Source organism: Acomys russatus, chromosome 1, assembly GCF_903995435.1.
Source record: "Acomys russatus chromosome 1, mAcoRus1.1, whole genome shotgun sequence".
Taxonomy (NCBI): Eukaryota; Metazoa; Chordata; class Mammalia; order Rodentia; family Muridae; genus Acomys; species Acomys russatus.
In genome coordinates, this window is record NC_067137.1 from 89,454,649 (window position 1) to 89,472,700 (window position 18,052).

General features: G+C 41.5%; 1 protein-coding gene across 2 annotated transcripts in view; it reads left to right on the forward strand.

The window, feature by feature from the left end:
* Nucleotides 1-18,052, forward strand: part of Rad51b (RAD51 paralog B) — a 507,656-nt gene that overhangs the window by 246,062 nt on the left and 243,542 nt on the right. The window contains exon 7 of one of the 2 annotated variants that reach the window (XM_051148362.1): nucleotides 14,462-15,126. The exons of the other annotated variant lie outside the window; for it this stretch is intronic. Coding sequence (XP_051004319.1) covers nucleotides 14,462-14,470 — 9 coding nt within the window. The 3' untranslated portion in view covers nucleotides 14,471-15,126. Of the gene's footprint in view, nucleotides 1-14,461; nucleotides 15,127-18,052 lie in introns of those variants that run through there. 2 annotated transcript variants of the gene reach the window in all.

Here is an 18,052-nt window from a genome sequence, read left to right on the forward strand (position 1 = left end):
AGAAAAGGCTTCTGGCTTGTTTCAGTGAACAGAGAGACTGTGTTTCAAGGGTCCAGGACATATTAATCAATCTACTATGGCAAGGCTGAGTTCTGTTTTCTTTTGCCCGAAGGTATCTGTTCTAAATCACTGTTTGTAATATTGTCATTGAGTTTGCCATCCACAGTTGAGGCATGTCACTGAGTGAGCAAAGGAGGTCCCCTAGCCAGAGTACAAGTACCAGAACAGCAAGCCAAGACCCGTGACACAAAGGATTAAGAGTTGTTTCTGTAAAAGGTTTTTCTTTCAAACTAGAATGCTACCAAGTGTTCAATGCCACATTGAAATGCAGGCCAGACAACATGAAATTCTACTCGCAAACGCAGTCGGTGATGTTTCCCTTTAAGCTTAAGAAGCACTATGTTTTCTGGGTGCCAGAGAGGACTTCAGCCTGGCCACTACTGTCTCTGTCTGTACACGTGTCACAAGGTCTTGTATGGGTGTGCACACCTATGCCCATGTGGATGTGCATGTGCAGGCACGTAGATCTTTTGTTCTTATTTTATTAGCATGATCCTTGATGCTGGCCCATGACCAGAGTGCTCTAATTACACACACGACACTGGTTCCTTGTTACAAAAACCCATCTTTCAAATTTAAGTAGATTTCCTTTTTTTTTTTTTTTTTTTTTAATAAAAACAAGCAAATAGTCATGCGTTATCTCTTCTCTCACTATGAAAAAAAAAAAAAACTCCTGTTTTTGTAAAAGCCCATTTACAAGAAGAACATATATAGGATTGCTTTAATTTTTGCATTGTCAGTAAGCTTCTCCAAGCCACTTAAATGGATTAGGGTACTAGTGAGGTGAGTGAAGAAGAAGAGAAGGGGAAAGAAAGGGCAATTAAACTTTAGAGAGTTAAGTTCCTGGCAACATATATAAAACAAATGAACAACGATGACAACAACAAAAAGCCAAACAAGTGGTCTTATAGCCAGGTGTGGTGGGGTACACCTGTAATCCAGCACTGTGGAGGCTGACATCATGAGCAGCCAGGTGTGGTGGGGTACACCTGTAATCCAGCACTGTGGAGGCTGACGTCATGAGCAGCCAGGTGTGGTGGGGTACACCTGTAATCCAGCACTGTGGAGGCTGACGTCATGAGCAGCCAGGTGTGGTGGGGTACACCTGTAATCCAGCACTGTGGAGGCTGACATTATGACTAGAAGCCATGCTGCGTTACATAGACTCTCTAGGCTAGCCTGTGTAACACAGTAAAACCCTATTTCAAAAAGCCAAAAAGAAAAAGCACAATGGCCCTTTAATGCTTAAAAGTATTTATATGGTTCAGACCACTACACTGTTCTGTGTATTGATGGTTGAGCCACTGTTGGGAGGACCAGATGTACAGGTGCTGAGAGCACTACATACGCAGTTACCCTGCCTGTCATTTGCGTACTCAGGTGTCTTAAACTGTTCAGTGCACCTGTCTTTGGCATGGCTTGAAAGGAGGCCACTCGTTCAAGTAGGTAGAATTGGTCATCTCAGCAGTGTCTTCCCTATGCCCTTTTTCTAACTTTTCCAAGTTGTAATGATGACCTTGCTACATTCTCCGTGTTTGCAGTAACTATAGTTGTCATCTTCCTTTCCAGACATCCTCCTGCCTGTCCTGAGGCTGTTTAACCATAGCAGGTATAAACGTAAACCCATATTCCTTTTCAGACTGTATACACAACAAAACTAGATGTAGCTTTTTTTTTTTTTTAAATAAAATATCTAGCTGAGGCCAATTTAGCACAGTGCTGGTTTTAAATGATTGCTTTCTGGTAACTTAATTAATTGTATTTATTTCTTTAAACCTGACTCAGCATAAGTCCCACCTAGCCGCTCTGAAGCCTGTGCAATGCACTAATTACATGTACCTTGCTATACATAACAGAAGGCTAGTCTGCTTTAGAAGGTCTGTCATTAGTTTACCCCTTCCATCTTCGCAGAATGCTGGGCATGCTGTCTTTTGTTGCTGCTGCGTTTGTTTTAGTGGTCAGTTTCATGAACAAAGAGTGGGTAGCTATTTGTGACTAGCCACATGAGGAGCTGCCATCCGAGATTGGATGGTGAAGTCTTTGGTTGTTCAAGTAACTGGACTGCGATCAGTCTGTTGAACCATATTCCCTCTCAAGGCTCTCTGTTTTAAAGCTTGGTGGTAGGATCTTTAAATTTTTTCTCTTGTTGCATTAAGTTAACAAAGGAATTTTTAAGCTGATCTGGAGGCTGTGGCTTCCTGGCACTTGCTGAGAGGCTGGCATGTCGCAGGTTGCCAGAAGGAAAGGCAAACAGGAGGGCATTCTGCCGAGCTCTGCTTACGCACCAGTTCCACCACCCCTGTTTTCATGTGGCTCCTGGATGGTATTATTTGAGGCTGTTAAAAACTTCAGCTTGTCTTCCTCCCACGGTTTCAGGCAGAGCAGAATTCTTTGAGGCCAGAACCAGGACGGAGCATTCACTGATGTTGACGAAGCTGAGGATGAAACACTTTGATGGAGAGGCGTAGATAAAGCTGCTGCTCTGGTCTGAATCACAGCAAGTGGCCAGGACTGGATTGCACAGGGCTGGGGGAGGGAGGCCTGTTGGCATTTTGACATAGAGCAGGCACAATCAGCACCGCCTCCATAGAAAGTGCTCTAATGCCTCCTAGTTGTTTTAATGCTTAAAGATCCAGGACTGGATCGCGTACGTGGTATACACATTCCTTTTCCAATTAGAGTACTGCTTCCTGGTGTGTGAGCTCCTTCCTGTGAGTGAGATGTGGTACATGTTGTTTTTTGGATGAGGCCCGGGTAGTGTTCCCCTTTTTGGCAAGACTTTCCTCACATAAGATACATTTTATGCCCCAATTTGAAAAGAAATATTTTAAATTCATTCTCTCTCTCTCTCTCTCTCTCTCTCTCTCTCTCTCTCTCTCTCTCTCTCTCTCATCAAATATGTTCAAAGCACTGGTAGCAGAGATCACTGAGGCAACTGTATTTTACCTCTTACTTTGAGGTAAGATGTCAAGACCTAGGCTATTAACCACCTTAAATACTCTAAGTCTCAGGAGATGCTGATTGTAGCCATATTACAGAGGGTTTAGTTTGATGGAATACATGGGCTGTAGTGAGCACCACCTCATTCATGCCTAAATCTGTTTCTCCTGTAGCTTTCTCACTAATGACTCAGTTTACCCTAGGTTTGGAAAAATAAAGTCATCTTACTCACTGTTAGCCAAAGGTGGAGGAGCCCCTTGACCAAGGAAAGTACTTGCATTTGATCATGAAGGTGTCTCCATAACCCTCACCACGCTCCTCTGGCCTTTTGTTTTGTTTTGTTTTGTTTTGATACAGTCTTTCTATTATGTACCTCTGGTTGTCCTGGAACTCACAGTGTAGACCAGGCTGACCTCAAACTCACAACATTCACCTGCCTCTGCTTCCAGAGTGCTGGGGTTAAAGGTGTGCACCGCCACACCCGCTGCATTTCAGTTAACTCACAAGACAAGAAGACCATTGTTTCTGTTGCTCTGATAAAAACCATAACCAAAAGCAACTGGAGGAAGAAAGGGGGTTGTTTCAGTTCACAGTTGTGTTGTCATCTGTCATTGAGGGAAGTTAGGGCAGGAACTAAAGGCAGATGCCTGCAAGCAAGACTGAAGCAAAGACCATGAAGGAGTGCTGCTTTACTGGCTGGCTCCCATACCTGGCTCAACCTGTTTTCTTATATCAAATGGGACCACCTGCCCTGGACCTCCATCACTCTCATTAAAAAATAAAGAAAGAAATAAAGCACCACACATTTGCTTACAGGCCAATTTTATGGATATCTTTTCTCAGTTGAGTTTCCCTCTTCTCAGATGTCTGTGCCAATTTACCCAAAACTAGCCAGCACAATGATACACTCCAGCCTTACCAAAAACCAACCAACCAAACAAACAAACAAACAAAATGGAGGCAGGGTAGCTCTTTACCACTTTCGTGCTATCACAGTCAATGAGCTGCCGAGCCAGCGAGCACAACCACAAAGTCTGCCTCTGAAAGGCCATGGCCCCTAAGCTCTCCTTCTCTAAGTAGCCCCTGCAGAACCTCAGCTTTGTGAGCAAGTGTATAGCAATCACCATCCCGGAGGCTGGGTGAGCCATCCACTAAATTAAACTTCGTTACTGGGCCCAGATAGAGCAGGTGGGGAGGTTGAGGACTGGCCTGGCCTGGGCCAGCCACCCTGGCCACCATGGAAAGTTGGAGCTTGCTGATGACCACAGTGAGGCTTAATGCAGGTTGTGGCACGATGTGGGGAAGCAGCAGGGTAGGAAACACTGGCGTCTCTCAGCAGGGGGAGTGAAGAAAAGAAAAGAAGATGGCAGAGACACCATTGTTCTGCATTTGGGTGAGCGTGCTGCTGCTGAAAGGGAAAAGCCAGGGCCTCTCTGAAGAGCTATGAGAATGGTTGGATTTGAGGGCGGGTCTTCGCCTTGACCCTGTGCCACAGCAAGCAACATGAACATCTCCTTCAGCCAAGATAATCAACATGAAAGTGTGTTTATACAGACGAACAGTGGGATTTATCCAGGATTTTGGGAGGTAATCCCTGGGTTCAACACTCTATGAATAGCATGCCGTGTTCCTAAGATGAGAAATTACTGTGAGCTTTTTTGTGAGAGTGGATTGTGGGAATCATGTAGGTGAAACGTACCCAGTTTCACCCTGAGTTCAAGGCCCACTAATGCACTCCAGGTGTGCAGGCTTCCCGGGCTTTCTGTTTTGGAAGCTCAAAGACGCACTCACAACCCCACAGGGAGGCTTTGAAGAATACCAAGGGCCTGCCTTTCTATCTCTCCTAGTGTTTTGTATTCTTTCAGCCCACATTTGGTAATTGGAGATATTCGTGGTGTTAAAGCCGGACTTGTTCCTTCTTAGCCTGCCCCCTCAACAGTGAAACCTTAAGCCTGTGGCTTCGATTGTGCTGTGTACAGTGGTGATCTCGCTCCAGTGTCCTTCGAATGTAAGAGGAGAGCAGCTGAAATACTAGAAAGGGGGTTATAGGAAATCGTCCAACGACAATTTTCCATGTCTATAGATGCTTTCATTTGAGGGCACGAGAAGCTGGGGGGGTACCTACAAAAGGAGTGGGTGCACAATGTAAAAACGCTCGGGTTATAGGCCAAGAACTAAAGATCAAAGAGCTGGGCCCTCAGAATTACACAGTGAGTCACTGGAAAAACTGAGTAGACGTTGGGCATCCTGTTCTCCAGTCTTAACATGGCTATGAAGTACAATTGACTTTTAAGCAGTACCTGTATTTCTTTTTTCACTTAGACCCAAACCCGTGGAAAGGAATATAATTATGTGTGCATTATAGATCACCAAGCCCTAGAGCAGCATGGAGTATTTTGCCGTGATAATATGGTAGACGAGGTGAAGAAGCTAATGAGAAGCCACACATCTGATGTGTGGTCCCTGTGTCCCCAAGGGACCATGGCCTTCCCTATAACCACTATTCTAGCCATTTCATGCATTCGATTTAGAGATTCTTCCTTAAAAGAGAGTACTTCTGAAGCTAAGTTGACAGCGATGGGAATGCCTAGGCAGCTACTCTTTACAGCTTTGTCTGCAGTGTGCCTTTCAGTCTGTTGCCTACTCGTTTATGCCAACCTTATTTCAAAATGTAGTGAATGGCTTAACATATGGTAGGTAAATATGCTTGCAGAAAGATTTGCTTGAACAGAGAATATATAAGTACTGTAAATGCTTTAATATTCCACTCAATCTGATTTTTTTGTTATGTACCCTGTATATATTTTAGTTTTTGATAATAGGTAGACTGTTTTGAATGCCAGGTGACCCAAAATGAAGATTTCTAAAACATGCATTCTGTGTGTGTGTGTGTGTGTGTGTGTGTGTGTGTGTGTGTGTAGATAACCAGAGACATCTTTAATCTTCTCACCATCTGCTGAGAGTAGAAGGGACATGTTCTACAGAAATAGTTCTCAGGTGCCTTCTCTTTCTGCACTAGAAGAGGTCATCTTTGGGGGCAACTGCTTTGTTTCTTAGCCATGGATTTAGTGACTACATTTAGAGATGTAAGACACAGGCCAGTCAGCACTGGGAACACTCAGGAAGTGTGTCAGGGTCAGGAAAACCTTCACAGCTCTCTCGGAGCATGCAGACATCCAGATAGCAAGGGATGTAGCAAGTGTAAACTCTGAGCTGGCTAAATTAGGGCTGAATGTTATCCTGCCACTTTCCAGATGAGTAATTTTGAGTTGATCATTTAATTTCTACTAACCTTAGCTGCCTGTTATACAAAAAGAAAAATAGGATGATAATGACTACATAGGTTTATTGTGAAGATTAAGTAGAAACAATATGTGAAAGCTTCTGGGATATTTAAGGCTTGATAAATACTAGTTTTGTTTTCCCCCTCTCTCCTTCTCTCCTTCCCTCCTTCAGTCTTTTTTGTCCTCCTCCTCCCTTTTGCTCCCTTTCCCTCCTTCCCTCACTCTCTTTCTTCATACAGAATTATATGCCATGATTTGTTTATTTATGGCCCACCAATAAAATACTATCAAAATCTTCAAATTCTAGTGGGCATTTGGGCCATGCTGAATCTTCATGAATTGTTTTCTAACATGTACACAATTCTGGATGTCAGTTGACAATCTTAACCTGGTGAAATTCAAGTAGAATAAGAGTTCACTGGCAGAAGGTAATGTGCTGTGTGTTGGCATTTGTCTGGCAAAGCTTGACCAGCAGGTACAACCCTGAGCTTATGAAGACAGGCTGATCGAAGACTGGATAGGAAATGGCCTTTCCCACATGGCTGAGTCATATGTCATCCATCAGAGAGCCTACAGCACTTGTTCTTGTAATACACACCCATACATCTCAGTGGCTTAGTACATCCAAAGGTATTTCTTGCTCAGGTGAGGTTGACTCAGTCATGGTTGGTGGGAGACTCATCTCTGGGCAGGAATTCGCAGAGTGCGCTTCTCATCTTGTGGCTCCTCTGCTTTAAACAATGACCTCTGTAGTCATTCTGGAAGAAGAAAGCCTGTGGAGAGAGCTCCTGAAGGAAGAGCAAATGTAAGGGCTGTAGGGCATCTATCTCACACCCTTTCTGCCCACAGTACATTGCCTAGGAACTACCTGGCCATACTCAACTAGTGGAGCTAGAGACTGTAGCCTGTGTTTGTGCCTCAGAAGACGAGGAAAACAGTTTTGTGAGCAAGCAGAATGGCTGTTGGCTCAGTCTTGCTCTTCTGGATCCATATTCCGTTGTTCTCTTTCACTGCTCTTCTTCCAGTTTAGAATGTTCGTTTATGATTTCAAGTTTAGGTTGGCTCTATGGCTGGAGAGATGGCTCAGGGGTTGAGATCAGTGGCTGCTCTTGCAGAGGACCTGGCTTCGGTTCCTAGCATCTACGTGGTGGCTCGCAACTGCCTGTGACTCCAGTTCCAGGAGTGCGATACCCTCTTTGGATCTCTGTGGGCACCAGGCATGCACATGGTATAGAGACATTCATGCAGACAAAATACTCACAGATAAAATAAATTAAGTAAATCTATTTTTTTAAAGTTTAGTTTGGTTAAGTCTTTCTGGGGGGTGTGTGGAATTACTTGACTGGTCATCTGATAGCCTCTTGATCCAAATTCTTGACCTCTTGGCCATACTTCCAGTCAGAGGAAATTAGAATTATTTCTGAGTTGAAGAAAATCTTAGTGACATTTGAGTTTTGACAGTCACTTTCATAGTAAGGTTACTTCTCTCTAAAGATTATTGTTAGCTTTGCTTATGGATGGAAATAAAATAGAGCATTTAAAAAGCTGTATCTAAATCTTTCTTCTTTATAATACTTGGGCTTTTGGAAAGACAGGTGAGTCAGAAGGAAGGGATTTCTAGGTACGGTGAAAAGTATTCTTGGCGTTTAGCCCTGATTGGCCATGGAAGTGACTCATCTGTAAACAGCTCGAGCAGACCACAGAGAGTAACTGGAAACAGTGGAAGCCTACCCATCCAAGGAGGAGGGTGATACATGGCGGTAGGAATGTGAACAGTTCTTTGTTTGCTCCCCTTGTTGCTTATAACTAGTTGTTTTCTGACTTGGGATATATTCCTCTTGTATTTTCTTGCCTTCCCCTAATATTAATTCAAAAGTAAAAACCAGGAAAAACAGATGGTATCTAGCCTGGGCTACCTCATAGGACCAACGCTCTGTTTAGGATCATCTGAAGCAATCTGGAAGAGCACACGTTAGAGGGTGTGTAGACTGGTTACATAATGCAGTGTCGCCAGCAGGTTAGGCTTTACCTTGAATCAGAGTTTCTGTGAGGCAAATGGAACAGCCCACCTGCAGAGTACTTGAAGCGCTTGCACTTGCAGTTTGGGCTTAGTGTTCCTCCAAGACTACAGTCCTGCAGGCCCCACTTGCAGGTTTATTTCTAGCAAAGGCAGTAACTTAAGACTGGTCACTAGTGCAAGTTCGTCCGCATTAGATGATCATGCTTAAAGCTGCAGGGAGAATGTCATGTCAACGAGGACATGCCCTGGGTCCTGGGGTGAACTACCAGGATGGTAGAAAGCGCAGTAGGTGATCCTCGCCTGCTAAACTAAAACTCCTGTTCGGGTGTGTCGTATTGACCACATGGAAATACACAGAACCTGCTTATTTGTGGTGATTGTCACATGGAACCGCTTTTAGTTCATTTATCTGGCTTCCCACAGCCTTTGTGATTACAGGCCACCATCAAGAGGTTTTATTTAAATTAAGGTGACCTTTCTTATGTTTTCCTGTTTGTAAAAGTAATACATAATCATAAAATTCCATCCTTTAAGAAATATATTATGGAGAAAGGAGAAAAATCTCCCATAATTTTCAACACAATTGCTCTCAGCATGTGTGTGTGTGTGTGTGTGTGTGTGTGTGTGTGTGTCTGTGTGTGTGTCTGTGTTGTCCTTCAAGTACTTTCAACAGATAGTTAACACTGTCCCATTCGTTTTCTTAATAAGGGATGAGCCTGTGTGGTCTATGTTGTTTCTCATAGTTTCCCTCTTATTACATCATGGGCATTATTTTATAGCAGAATTTTGTAAGAAGTTTTCCTTTCTCATATTTCTTCAGGGTCCCATGGCCCCATTGGGTGGTATATACTCTAGAGAATTAAAAAACAAGAGCTCTGGGTGATGATTATTGCTCCCTAGTGCTCCTTCCTCCTCTTCTATAAGCGTTTTAAAAGAAAGATCACTCAAAAACACTTATAAAGGCAATGATCTTAGGGTTGTCCATGGAGCTACTTTCCCACTGGCCAAACTACTTCCAGTTGTACTAACAGTGTGATGCGTTGAATCAATGACTTCAGAAAAACAGAGTGCCCCGTCTGACATTCTTTCCAGAAGCAGGCTCTTGGAAACTACTAGGATTTAGGGGTGATGTTGCCATCTTTTAGAAAAATGGGATGAGTTGGTTGTCCGCCTAGAGGAAAACAGAGTTCTTCTAGGAAGGGTAGGGCCCAGATGCATTAGTTTGCTCTGTAAGGTTTTTCTTGGCCTGACTATCTAATATCCACTTGCAATGCCCCATTCCATGTGCCTATGCTTCCAACATGTGCTTTCTTACCATTCGCCACCTTGGTATGCTGCACTGACTTTTCTCTCTCTTGTGATGCCTTTTGGTCCTCGTGTTTAGTGACGCTTGTGTGCCCACAGCTCCTTAGTGAGACTCTCTCAGGCAGAACTCACTGTCCTTGTTCTCTGTTTCTCATGTGTGGCTCTGATGTGATGCTATTTTTTTTACCTTATTTTTCTTAATTAACTAACTAATTTCATTTTTGTTTATATGGTGCTGGGCGTGTACCACTGAGCTACATCTCCAGCTCTCAATTTGTCTTATTATAGTGTGATATATACACAGTACATTTCACAAAGCATAAGTATTCGGTTGATGAATTTGTCAGGTCAGAATTTATGCCCAGACAACAGCCTTCAGAAGGTAAGAAACATATTTTCCAATTCTGTCTATTCCCGGGTAGCTCAATAAGTTCTCAAATGAATATGACTGACAGCTGGCGGTTCTGCTCATTTCATCCAGTGTAGATTTCTTATAAAAGGTTTTTTTCTTCTTTTTGTTTTGTAAGAGTATGAAGCCAAACATTTATTGCTATTCATTTCAGTTCTTAAGAGAGACAAACTAAAATACTGATTTCTTCATCAGTACTTATGGATCAATGAATAAAACACAGATTCCATCTACTTTTTCTATTCGTTGATAAAGTTTGATATCAATTTGATAAAGTTTTACTAAGAGATGTTAATCTCAAGATGAGATATTAAGCAGTTTATTGTTTCTTCCTTACAGAAAAAAAAATAAAAATAAAAATAAAACAATAATTCCCTCTCTTATATCCCTAAATCTAGATTTAGATGTTCAGAATGTGATGATTTTCTATTCCAGGCTTACTTTTCCCACTAAGAATGATGATGCATTTCTATGAAAGGTATTTGGGCATTTCTTTTAAAGCTAGGAAACTGGACATTTGCTCAGAGCACTTAGCTTCAACAGAAAGGCGTGTGGGCTTCCTGGGAAGATGATTCTGAGACCAATCTGTTTCACTTACATTTGGCTCAAAGGAGGTAAAGGCGGTTCCCAGTTCAGGAGGCTGGCCTAGGTCACCTCTTCTGCACACAGAGCCCAGGCTGAGAGACATCAGTATTTGGCACTGCCTGAGATTTTTCCACTCTTCTTTGAGAGGTATACATGGAAACACCACCCATGAGACTAGACAGCCGATTCCTCTCAGCTTGTCTTAGTATTTTTATATAATCCTCTTTCTTGCATTAATTAGCCAATTAATGAGCTCATTCATTCTCATGTTCTGTCATTATCAGTGTCTTTCATTTCCAATGTGTTCTTCGCTCTCAGATATCAGGTTAAAATTTTGTCAACCGTTTTTACAAAGGCAATTTTTCCTGTGTATAATTGATTTAATTGAACAATTATTCGTGTAGAATCTTCCCTGTGCTCGGTACTGTTGAAGATCATGAACTGTAATCGCTCTAGAAGGTGGCATGTTATCCCATTGGTTTAAACAATAGCTGGTGAGTTCTATGTTCTTTGTGTGGTTTGTTTTGTAGATTTCATTAGTAATTATGAAATGGAAGATTCACACAAGCATCCCCCCCTTGAAATGTTGTATCTCATTAGTTCTCAGTATTAATTACCTAGATACCCTAATTAGTGCCATATTGCTGCAGGCATTTTTTGCACGTGTACGTATGTGTAGTATGTATACATGTTTGTGTACATGCTCACACTTGTGTGCCCAAAGTTCATGTTAGCTGTCTTCCTTGGCTGCTGTTTGCTTTATTTATTGAAGAGGGTCTCTTGCTGAACCTAGAGATCAGTAATTTCAGCAAGTGTAGCCAGGGGGACACCTGATGGGGTCACAGGTGCCTACCTCACTGCCTGGCCTCTTGGAATTGGCACCGCGGCCCTCACATTTGAGCAGCAAGAACTGTCTTTAGTCATTAAGGCAACTCTCCAGCCTGATGCAGGCCTCTTAAAAGGCAGTATCCTTGTTTTTAAAGGAATATTGTAAATTCACAAAGACTTACTTGTGTTAAGTACATGTTGTAGTTTTTTTGTAGAAAAAAATCCAGTGGATGGTTGGCAGGTTTGTGAGTAAAATGCCAATGCTCAGATCTTAAGTTGAGTACTCATGCCTGGAAGCCCACCTACTGCAGGATGAGTTAAACAGACAGAAATTAGGTATCTGTGCTTGGATCATGGTTTCAGAGAGGTCATAGATTGAGTTTCTATGGAGTGGTATTTGAAACCATTGCAAGGTCAAATTGTCTAATTGACAATCCAATAAAAAGGCATTGAGGCCCTGTGATAAGAAAGTAAGTACTAAGTGATATTTACTTGTCATCTGGAATGCAAAACATCAGGCTCTGCTTTCCGTTTTCATCCCATAGGGACATGGGACAGATAGTAATTAGAATGAGGTTCCCCACCCACATAATACTTGGGAGAAGGCCTCTAAGGAAGGAGTGATGGAAACCCCTTTCATCTTGTCTTCTCTGGTCTCTTTTGAAAGCCTAAGTCTTACTCAGAAGTAACCTCTTAAACTCAGAGAAAATTTAGATCTCTTTGGTCGTTGCCTGTAGAGCAATGGTTGGCTTTTTGTGTGTTCTCCTTTAGAGAGTTTTACCCTCACTAGAGGGCAGAGAAAGAGTCTATTTCATTAATCACCAAGAACTGTTTACCACCATAATCTCGAGGGCACTTGCCCATGGCAGGCAGTAAAATTACCTTGGTTGTATAATCATGGTTTACTTAGACTAGCTCCAAATGTTTGGGAATTATTCAAGAGTTGTCTGAGACTGACCAATTAGCTAGTTTTTCACTGTTCTCTTGAAATTCACCTTTACACCTTCCAATCATGTTGACAGGATTGGAGGTTCCAGAAATTGCAACATCACTGACTTCCAGCCACGTGACAGGATTTCAGACACCCAGTTAAATTTTAAGCCAGACATTTTTCTTCGATTCAGGTCACCTACAGGCCAGACAAAGCCAAGGTCATATGTTGAACCAACATAAGAGTCCTGTTGGTTCCAGTAACTCTCCTGTTGTTCATAGCTTGAAATACTATACCATGGTTAATCATAAGTGTCAGCTGTTGTGTCCTTTTATTTATGAGCACTTAATCAGGAGGACACAGCAAGAATTGCTGCTCACAAGGAGCCTTTCATGAGGCCTTTTTGAACACTCCTTCCTCCATCATTGTAAAGAGAAGAGGACTGATGTTAGCTTGGGAAAAAAAAAGTTGAGTAGTATATATCGACTTCTCTGAAGGCCAAAACATTTTCTATGCTGTAATCGAATGACTAATCTGTAATCTTTATGTCGCTGCTATTATAAAACAAAGGAACGAAAGTCTCTAAGCCATTTCTCTCCAGCTGCTTTGAATGGGTCTTCACTGACCCTGACACTCAACACTGAATGTCTATCTGCTTCTCTCCCTGTTTTCTAGACACACAGTTTTGTAAGAATTAAAAGCAAAAGGTTTGTCTTTGTTCAAATAGGGCCGTAATCAAGAGTTTAGATAGGATCATTTTTTAGAACGAGTATCAGAGTCGAATTCTTAGTCAGATAATTTAGTGGCAGTTTATTTAATTAACAACTTCATTCTCAGATTTATGGCACAAAAACCATGCGCAGTTCCCCTTTTTGGCACTGAAAATATTTCTAGATTTAAATTCATGCTTACCTTTTAGAGCTAACTTTTGTTTGTTTTTGTTGTTTTGTTTTTTGATACAGGGTTTTTCTGTGTAGTTCTGGCTGTTCTGGGATTAGCATTGTAGAACAGGCTGGCCTCAAACTCACTGAGATCCACTGGCCTTTGCCTAGGGCTAACGATTTTAGTGAATTTCATTCTTGTAGACTTTTCCTCTTCATTCAGTGATCCCAAGTGAATCCTCCACTCCACCCACACAGGCTCCATGTGGCTACCTGAACATGCTTGTACCTTTCTTTCTTGGTTATATCATGCTCTTACCCTGCCTCCCCAACCTTTCAGTCTTCCCTCATCTCCTTCAAGGCAGCCTTCCAGTGCTAGTTCCATCGTTACAGTTCCCTTTGCTTTATATTTGGATGCCAGTGCTGTTCCATGCACTACTTTATCTGGCCTATTATTGAAGGACTCTATAATCCCTTATGTTTTAATCATTTTTTGGTTTGAGTTTCCTCAGCAACAAGGGGCACCCATACTGAGTACCAAGGCCATTTTTCCAAGCAGCATCCAAATGGTTGGCTTGGCACAAAGTTGCATGTTTCTCTTGTTTTCTCATCAACAGAAGGGCAACATTCGCCTTTGGTTTCTCAGAACTGCTATGAGGAAGGGCTGAGAAACTGACAGTGAACTCAGAATTCTCATAAAAGTAGTTAATGTTTCTTCTAAAAGGATTGCCACAAGTGTTCAGTGACAGCCGTATGACGCAGCAACCTGACTTTTCTACAGTATCTAAAAATTAAAATGGACAATCAACCGCAGTAAAAGGTGATATGCTTACCCTTTGCCTCCAGTCTGTTTAACCAAGCCAAGATGAGGCAAGAGTGCTGGGAAATGAGCTGTTCTGAGTAGCGTGTTTGTTTAGGCTGCTTCCAGCTTTTTAAACCTCTATTTCCTCTCCATTGCATCCACCTTTTTCAATGCTCTCTTTGTGTAGGATGACATGTTAGCTGTTAGAATAATAGAGAGCGCGCCCATTATGCCAGCACTAGTCTGTCCCAGTATGATCATACTCACTGGACTGCATACCAGCAGGAACTCAAGGGAAAATGGCATGGGACACTAAAGAAACAAGCTAGCTAAGAGAGCTGTCTGGGCCCAAGGAAGAGAGTTTCTGGATTTGTTTAAAGAATTAAGCTTATGCACTACACTTTCCCCCTTTGCAGCACAGATAGAAATCTTTGCCGGAGGAATATTTCAACATCCCAGCTGCAAGTGTAACTTACAATGGAAAATGCTTTTTTGTTTGGAAAGAGACAATGCTATTCTGTAATGAAAGACAAGGGCAGCTAAGAAGTTGTGTTCAAGATTGACATGGCTTTATGGAGAGAGCAAAGTCCAGTGTTATTGTTAGTCCTTGAAGTTAGGAGATCTCTGTTTGCATCTTACTGTTAGGTTGGTCAAGAAATATCCAGTGTCCACTGTGTTGAGGACTGTTAAGTATTATGGACATACAGTAATAGGAGAAGACATGGTTACTGCCCTAAAGGGAGTGAACATTGAATAGACGACTGGTACAGATTAGGATCAGCAACAGAATTATATAAGTCAGGTGTAAGCAAAGAACCCCAGGTAAACTACAGACCAGAAGGCAAGGAATGGGTCATTGTGGACTCCACTGCTACATAGCTTTAGGGTTTTTTTTTTAGATGTCTTCCACAAATCATCTCTTTTCTCATAAACAAGGCTGTGTATGTCCTTCACCAAGTACCAAGTAAACACAGTGTTTACAACTGTGAACTTAGAACTTTGAGTCTCTTGCAAAACTGTAGGTGAGTGCAAATGAGATTCAACAGTGTGACAAGAGATGACTGTGGTACACCAGTACTCCACAGCAAAGGAGTCAGGCGTCCTTGGTCATGTGATGGTAATAGAGATGATGCCCTTTTCCAGCTTCGAAAAATGTGACTTTTGGTTACAGTTCCAAAAGGGGGAAAAACTCTTCTAATAGAACAATTCATTTCCCACTAAGTCTTGAGTATGCTTTCATCTTAATTTGTTCCACTTATTAGTTTATTCAGCACACAATTACTCTTGGCAGGCATATATCTATGTGCCCTGTGGGTATAAAGTTGGGGACCTGGACAAAGCTGTAGAAACTAAGATGTGAAGTGGGTGCCTACAGTTTTAACTTGTTAGGATATGTGTGTTTTGTGTAGTTAATTTTGAAGAAAACTCTAATCTTAGCTAGATTTACCATGTCTTCTTTGTCACTTGTTTGTTCCTGTGTCCATTCATTCATTTTTTTTTTCAAGTTAATAATTGCTAAAACTCTAACCCTGAGTCATTACTGACATCCGCTTCTCATTCACCTTAGAAGAAACCATTGCGCTTTCTCAAATGTCCTCTCTCCAGGATGTGCTGGCTCTATTTTCAACACCTCTAACTGGCCTCCCATACTGTGAGCCATGATAAAACTGCATTTGGATATGCATTGTTGGTATTCGTGTGGTATGTCACCAAGGCTAAAACAAAACATCACATAATTATATGTACCACTACTCTTTCTAATATGTTTTATTAATATATTCATATACCATCTCAATGGTTATCCCATCCCTTGTACCCTCCCATTTCTCCCTCCCTCCCATTTTCCCTTACTCCCCTCCCCCATGAATGTGACTGAGGGGGTCCTCCTCCCCTGTATATGCTCATAGGGTATCACTACCACAGCTTAAATCACATATTGGGCCTCACACACTAATAATGGGAGACTTCAGTATTCCACTCTCACCAATGGACTGGTTATCCAGACAAAAACTCAACAGAGAAATGCTGGCACTAACATGAACAAAATGGGCCTAACAAATATTTACAGGCATTTTACCCAAACACATAAGAATATATATTCTTCTCAACACATCGTGGAACTTTCTCCAAAATCGAGCACATACTCAGACACAAAGTGAGTCTCAACAGATACAAGAAAATTGAAATACCGCCTGCATCCTTAGTGATCACCATGGATTAAAACTAGGTATCAACAACAACAGAAGCCTACAAAATTATGGAAACTGAGCACCTCACTACTGAGTGAAAAGTAGGTCAAGAAATAAAGACTTCTTTTTAAAATTATTTTATTTTATTTACATTTGTGTTTTGCGTCCATGTATGTCTGCACAAGGGTGTCAGATCTGCTGGAACTGCCATGTGGATGCAGGAATTTGAACCTGTCTCTTTTGGAAGAGCAGCCAGTGCTCTTAACCACTGAGCCACCTCTCCTGGCCCCAGACTTCTTAGTGTTAAGTGAAAATGAATACACAAACCAGAGGGCAGATGGCTCAGAGACCTAGGATAGAATCAAACACACCTGCCCCCTCCCCCAAAAAATAAATAAATAAAAAATAAAATAAAGAAATAAAGAAATTAAATACATAATATACCCAAACTTACATGATACACATTGAAGGCAGTTCTAACAGGCAAGTTCATAGTACTAAGAATGCATATGTATATATATATATGCATATATATATGCATGTGTGTGTATGTGTGAGAGAGAGAGAGACAGAGACAGAGATAGAGAGATATTTTATATAGTAACTTAACAATACACCTGAAAGCTCTACAACAAAAAGAGAAGAACATTATGATAGGCAGATCTGGGCCCAAAGGTCCTGCTCAAACTATGGCACCAGCCAAAGACTATACATGCAGTAAACATCAAACCTCTACCCAGATTTAGCCAATGGACAGGACATTCTTCACAGTTGAGTGGAGAGTGGGGACTGACTTTCACCCGAACTCTGGTGCTGCATATTTGGCCAGGTGCCCTCGATAGGGAGGCCTGGTGGCACTCAGAGGAATAATAGCAGGCTACCAAGAAGAGACCTGATACCCTATGAGCATATACAGGGGGTGGAGGTCCCCCTCAGTCACAGTCATAGGGAATGGGAGTAGGGGGAAAGTGGGAGGGAGAGAGGAAGGAGAGGATACAAGGGATGGGATAACTATTGAGATGTAATATGAATGAATTAATTAAATTTTTTTTAAAAAAACAAGAAGAGGAAATCACATTCAAAAGGAGTAGATGGCATGAAATAACCAAACTCAGGTAAAAATTGAGAAAATAAAAACAAACAAAACTCCAACAGTATAATCAGTGATTAAAGCAAGAATTGTTTTTTTGAGAAAATAAATAAGATTGACAAACCTTTATCCATGTTAACTAAAAGGCAGGGAGAAAATATCCAAATTAACAAACTTAGAAATAAAAACCACAGACACTGAGGAAATCCAGAGAATCATAGGACATACTTTAAAAACATGTGTTTCACCAAATTGGAACTTTTTAAAGAAATAGATAATTTTCTTGATACATAACACTTACCAAAGCTAATTCAAGATCAGATAAGCAATTTAAACAAGCCTGTGACCTCTAGTGAAAGAAAAGCAATCATTAACAGTCTCCCAATCATAAACAATGGTATCAGTGCAGAATTTTACTATACTTTTGAAGAAGAGTTAATTCCAGTACTCTGCAAATTATTCCACAAAATAAAAACAGAAGGAACATTGCCCGATTCATTTGACAAGGCCACAGTTACCCTGATACACAAACCACGTAAAGATCTGGCAAAGAATGAGAATTACAGACCAATTAGTCTTATGACAGATGTAAAAATTCTCAGTAAAATAGCTAAATCTAAGACACATCAAAGAGAACATTCACCATAATCAAATATGCTTCATCCCAGAGATGCATATACAAAAATCAATAAATTTAATCTACCATATAAACAAACTGAAAGAAAAAG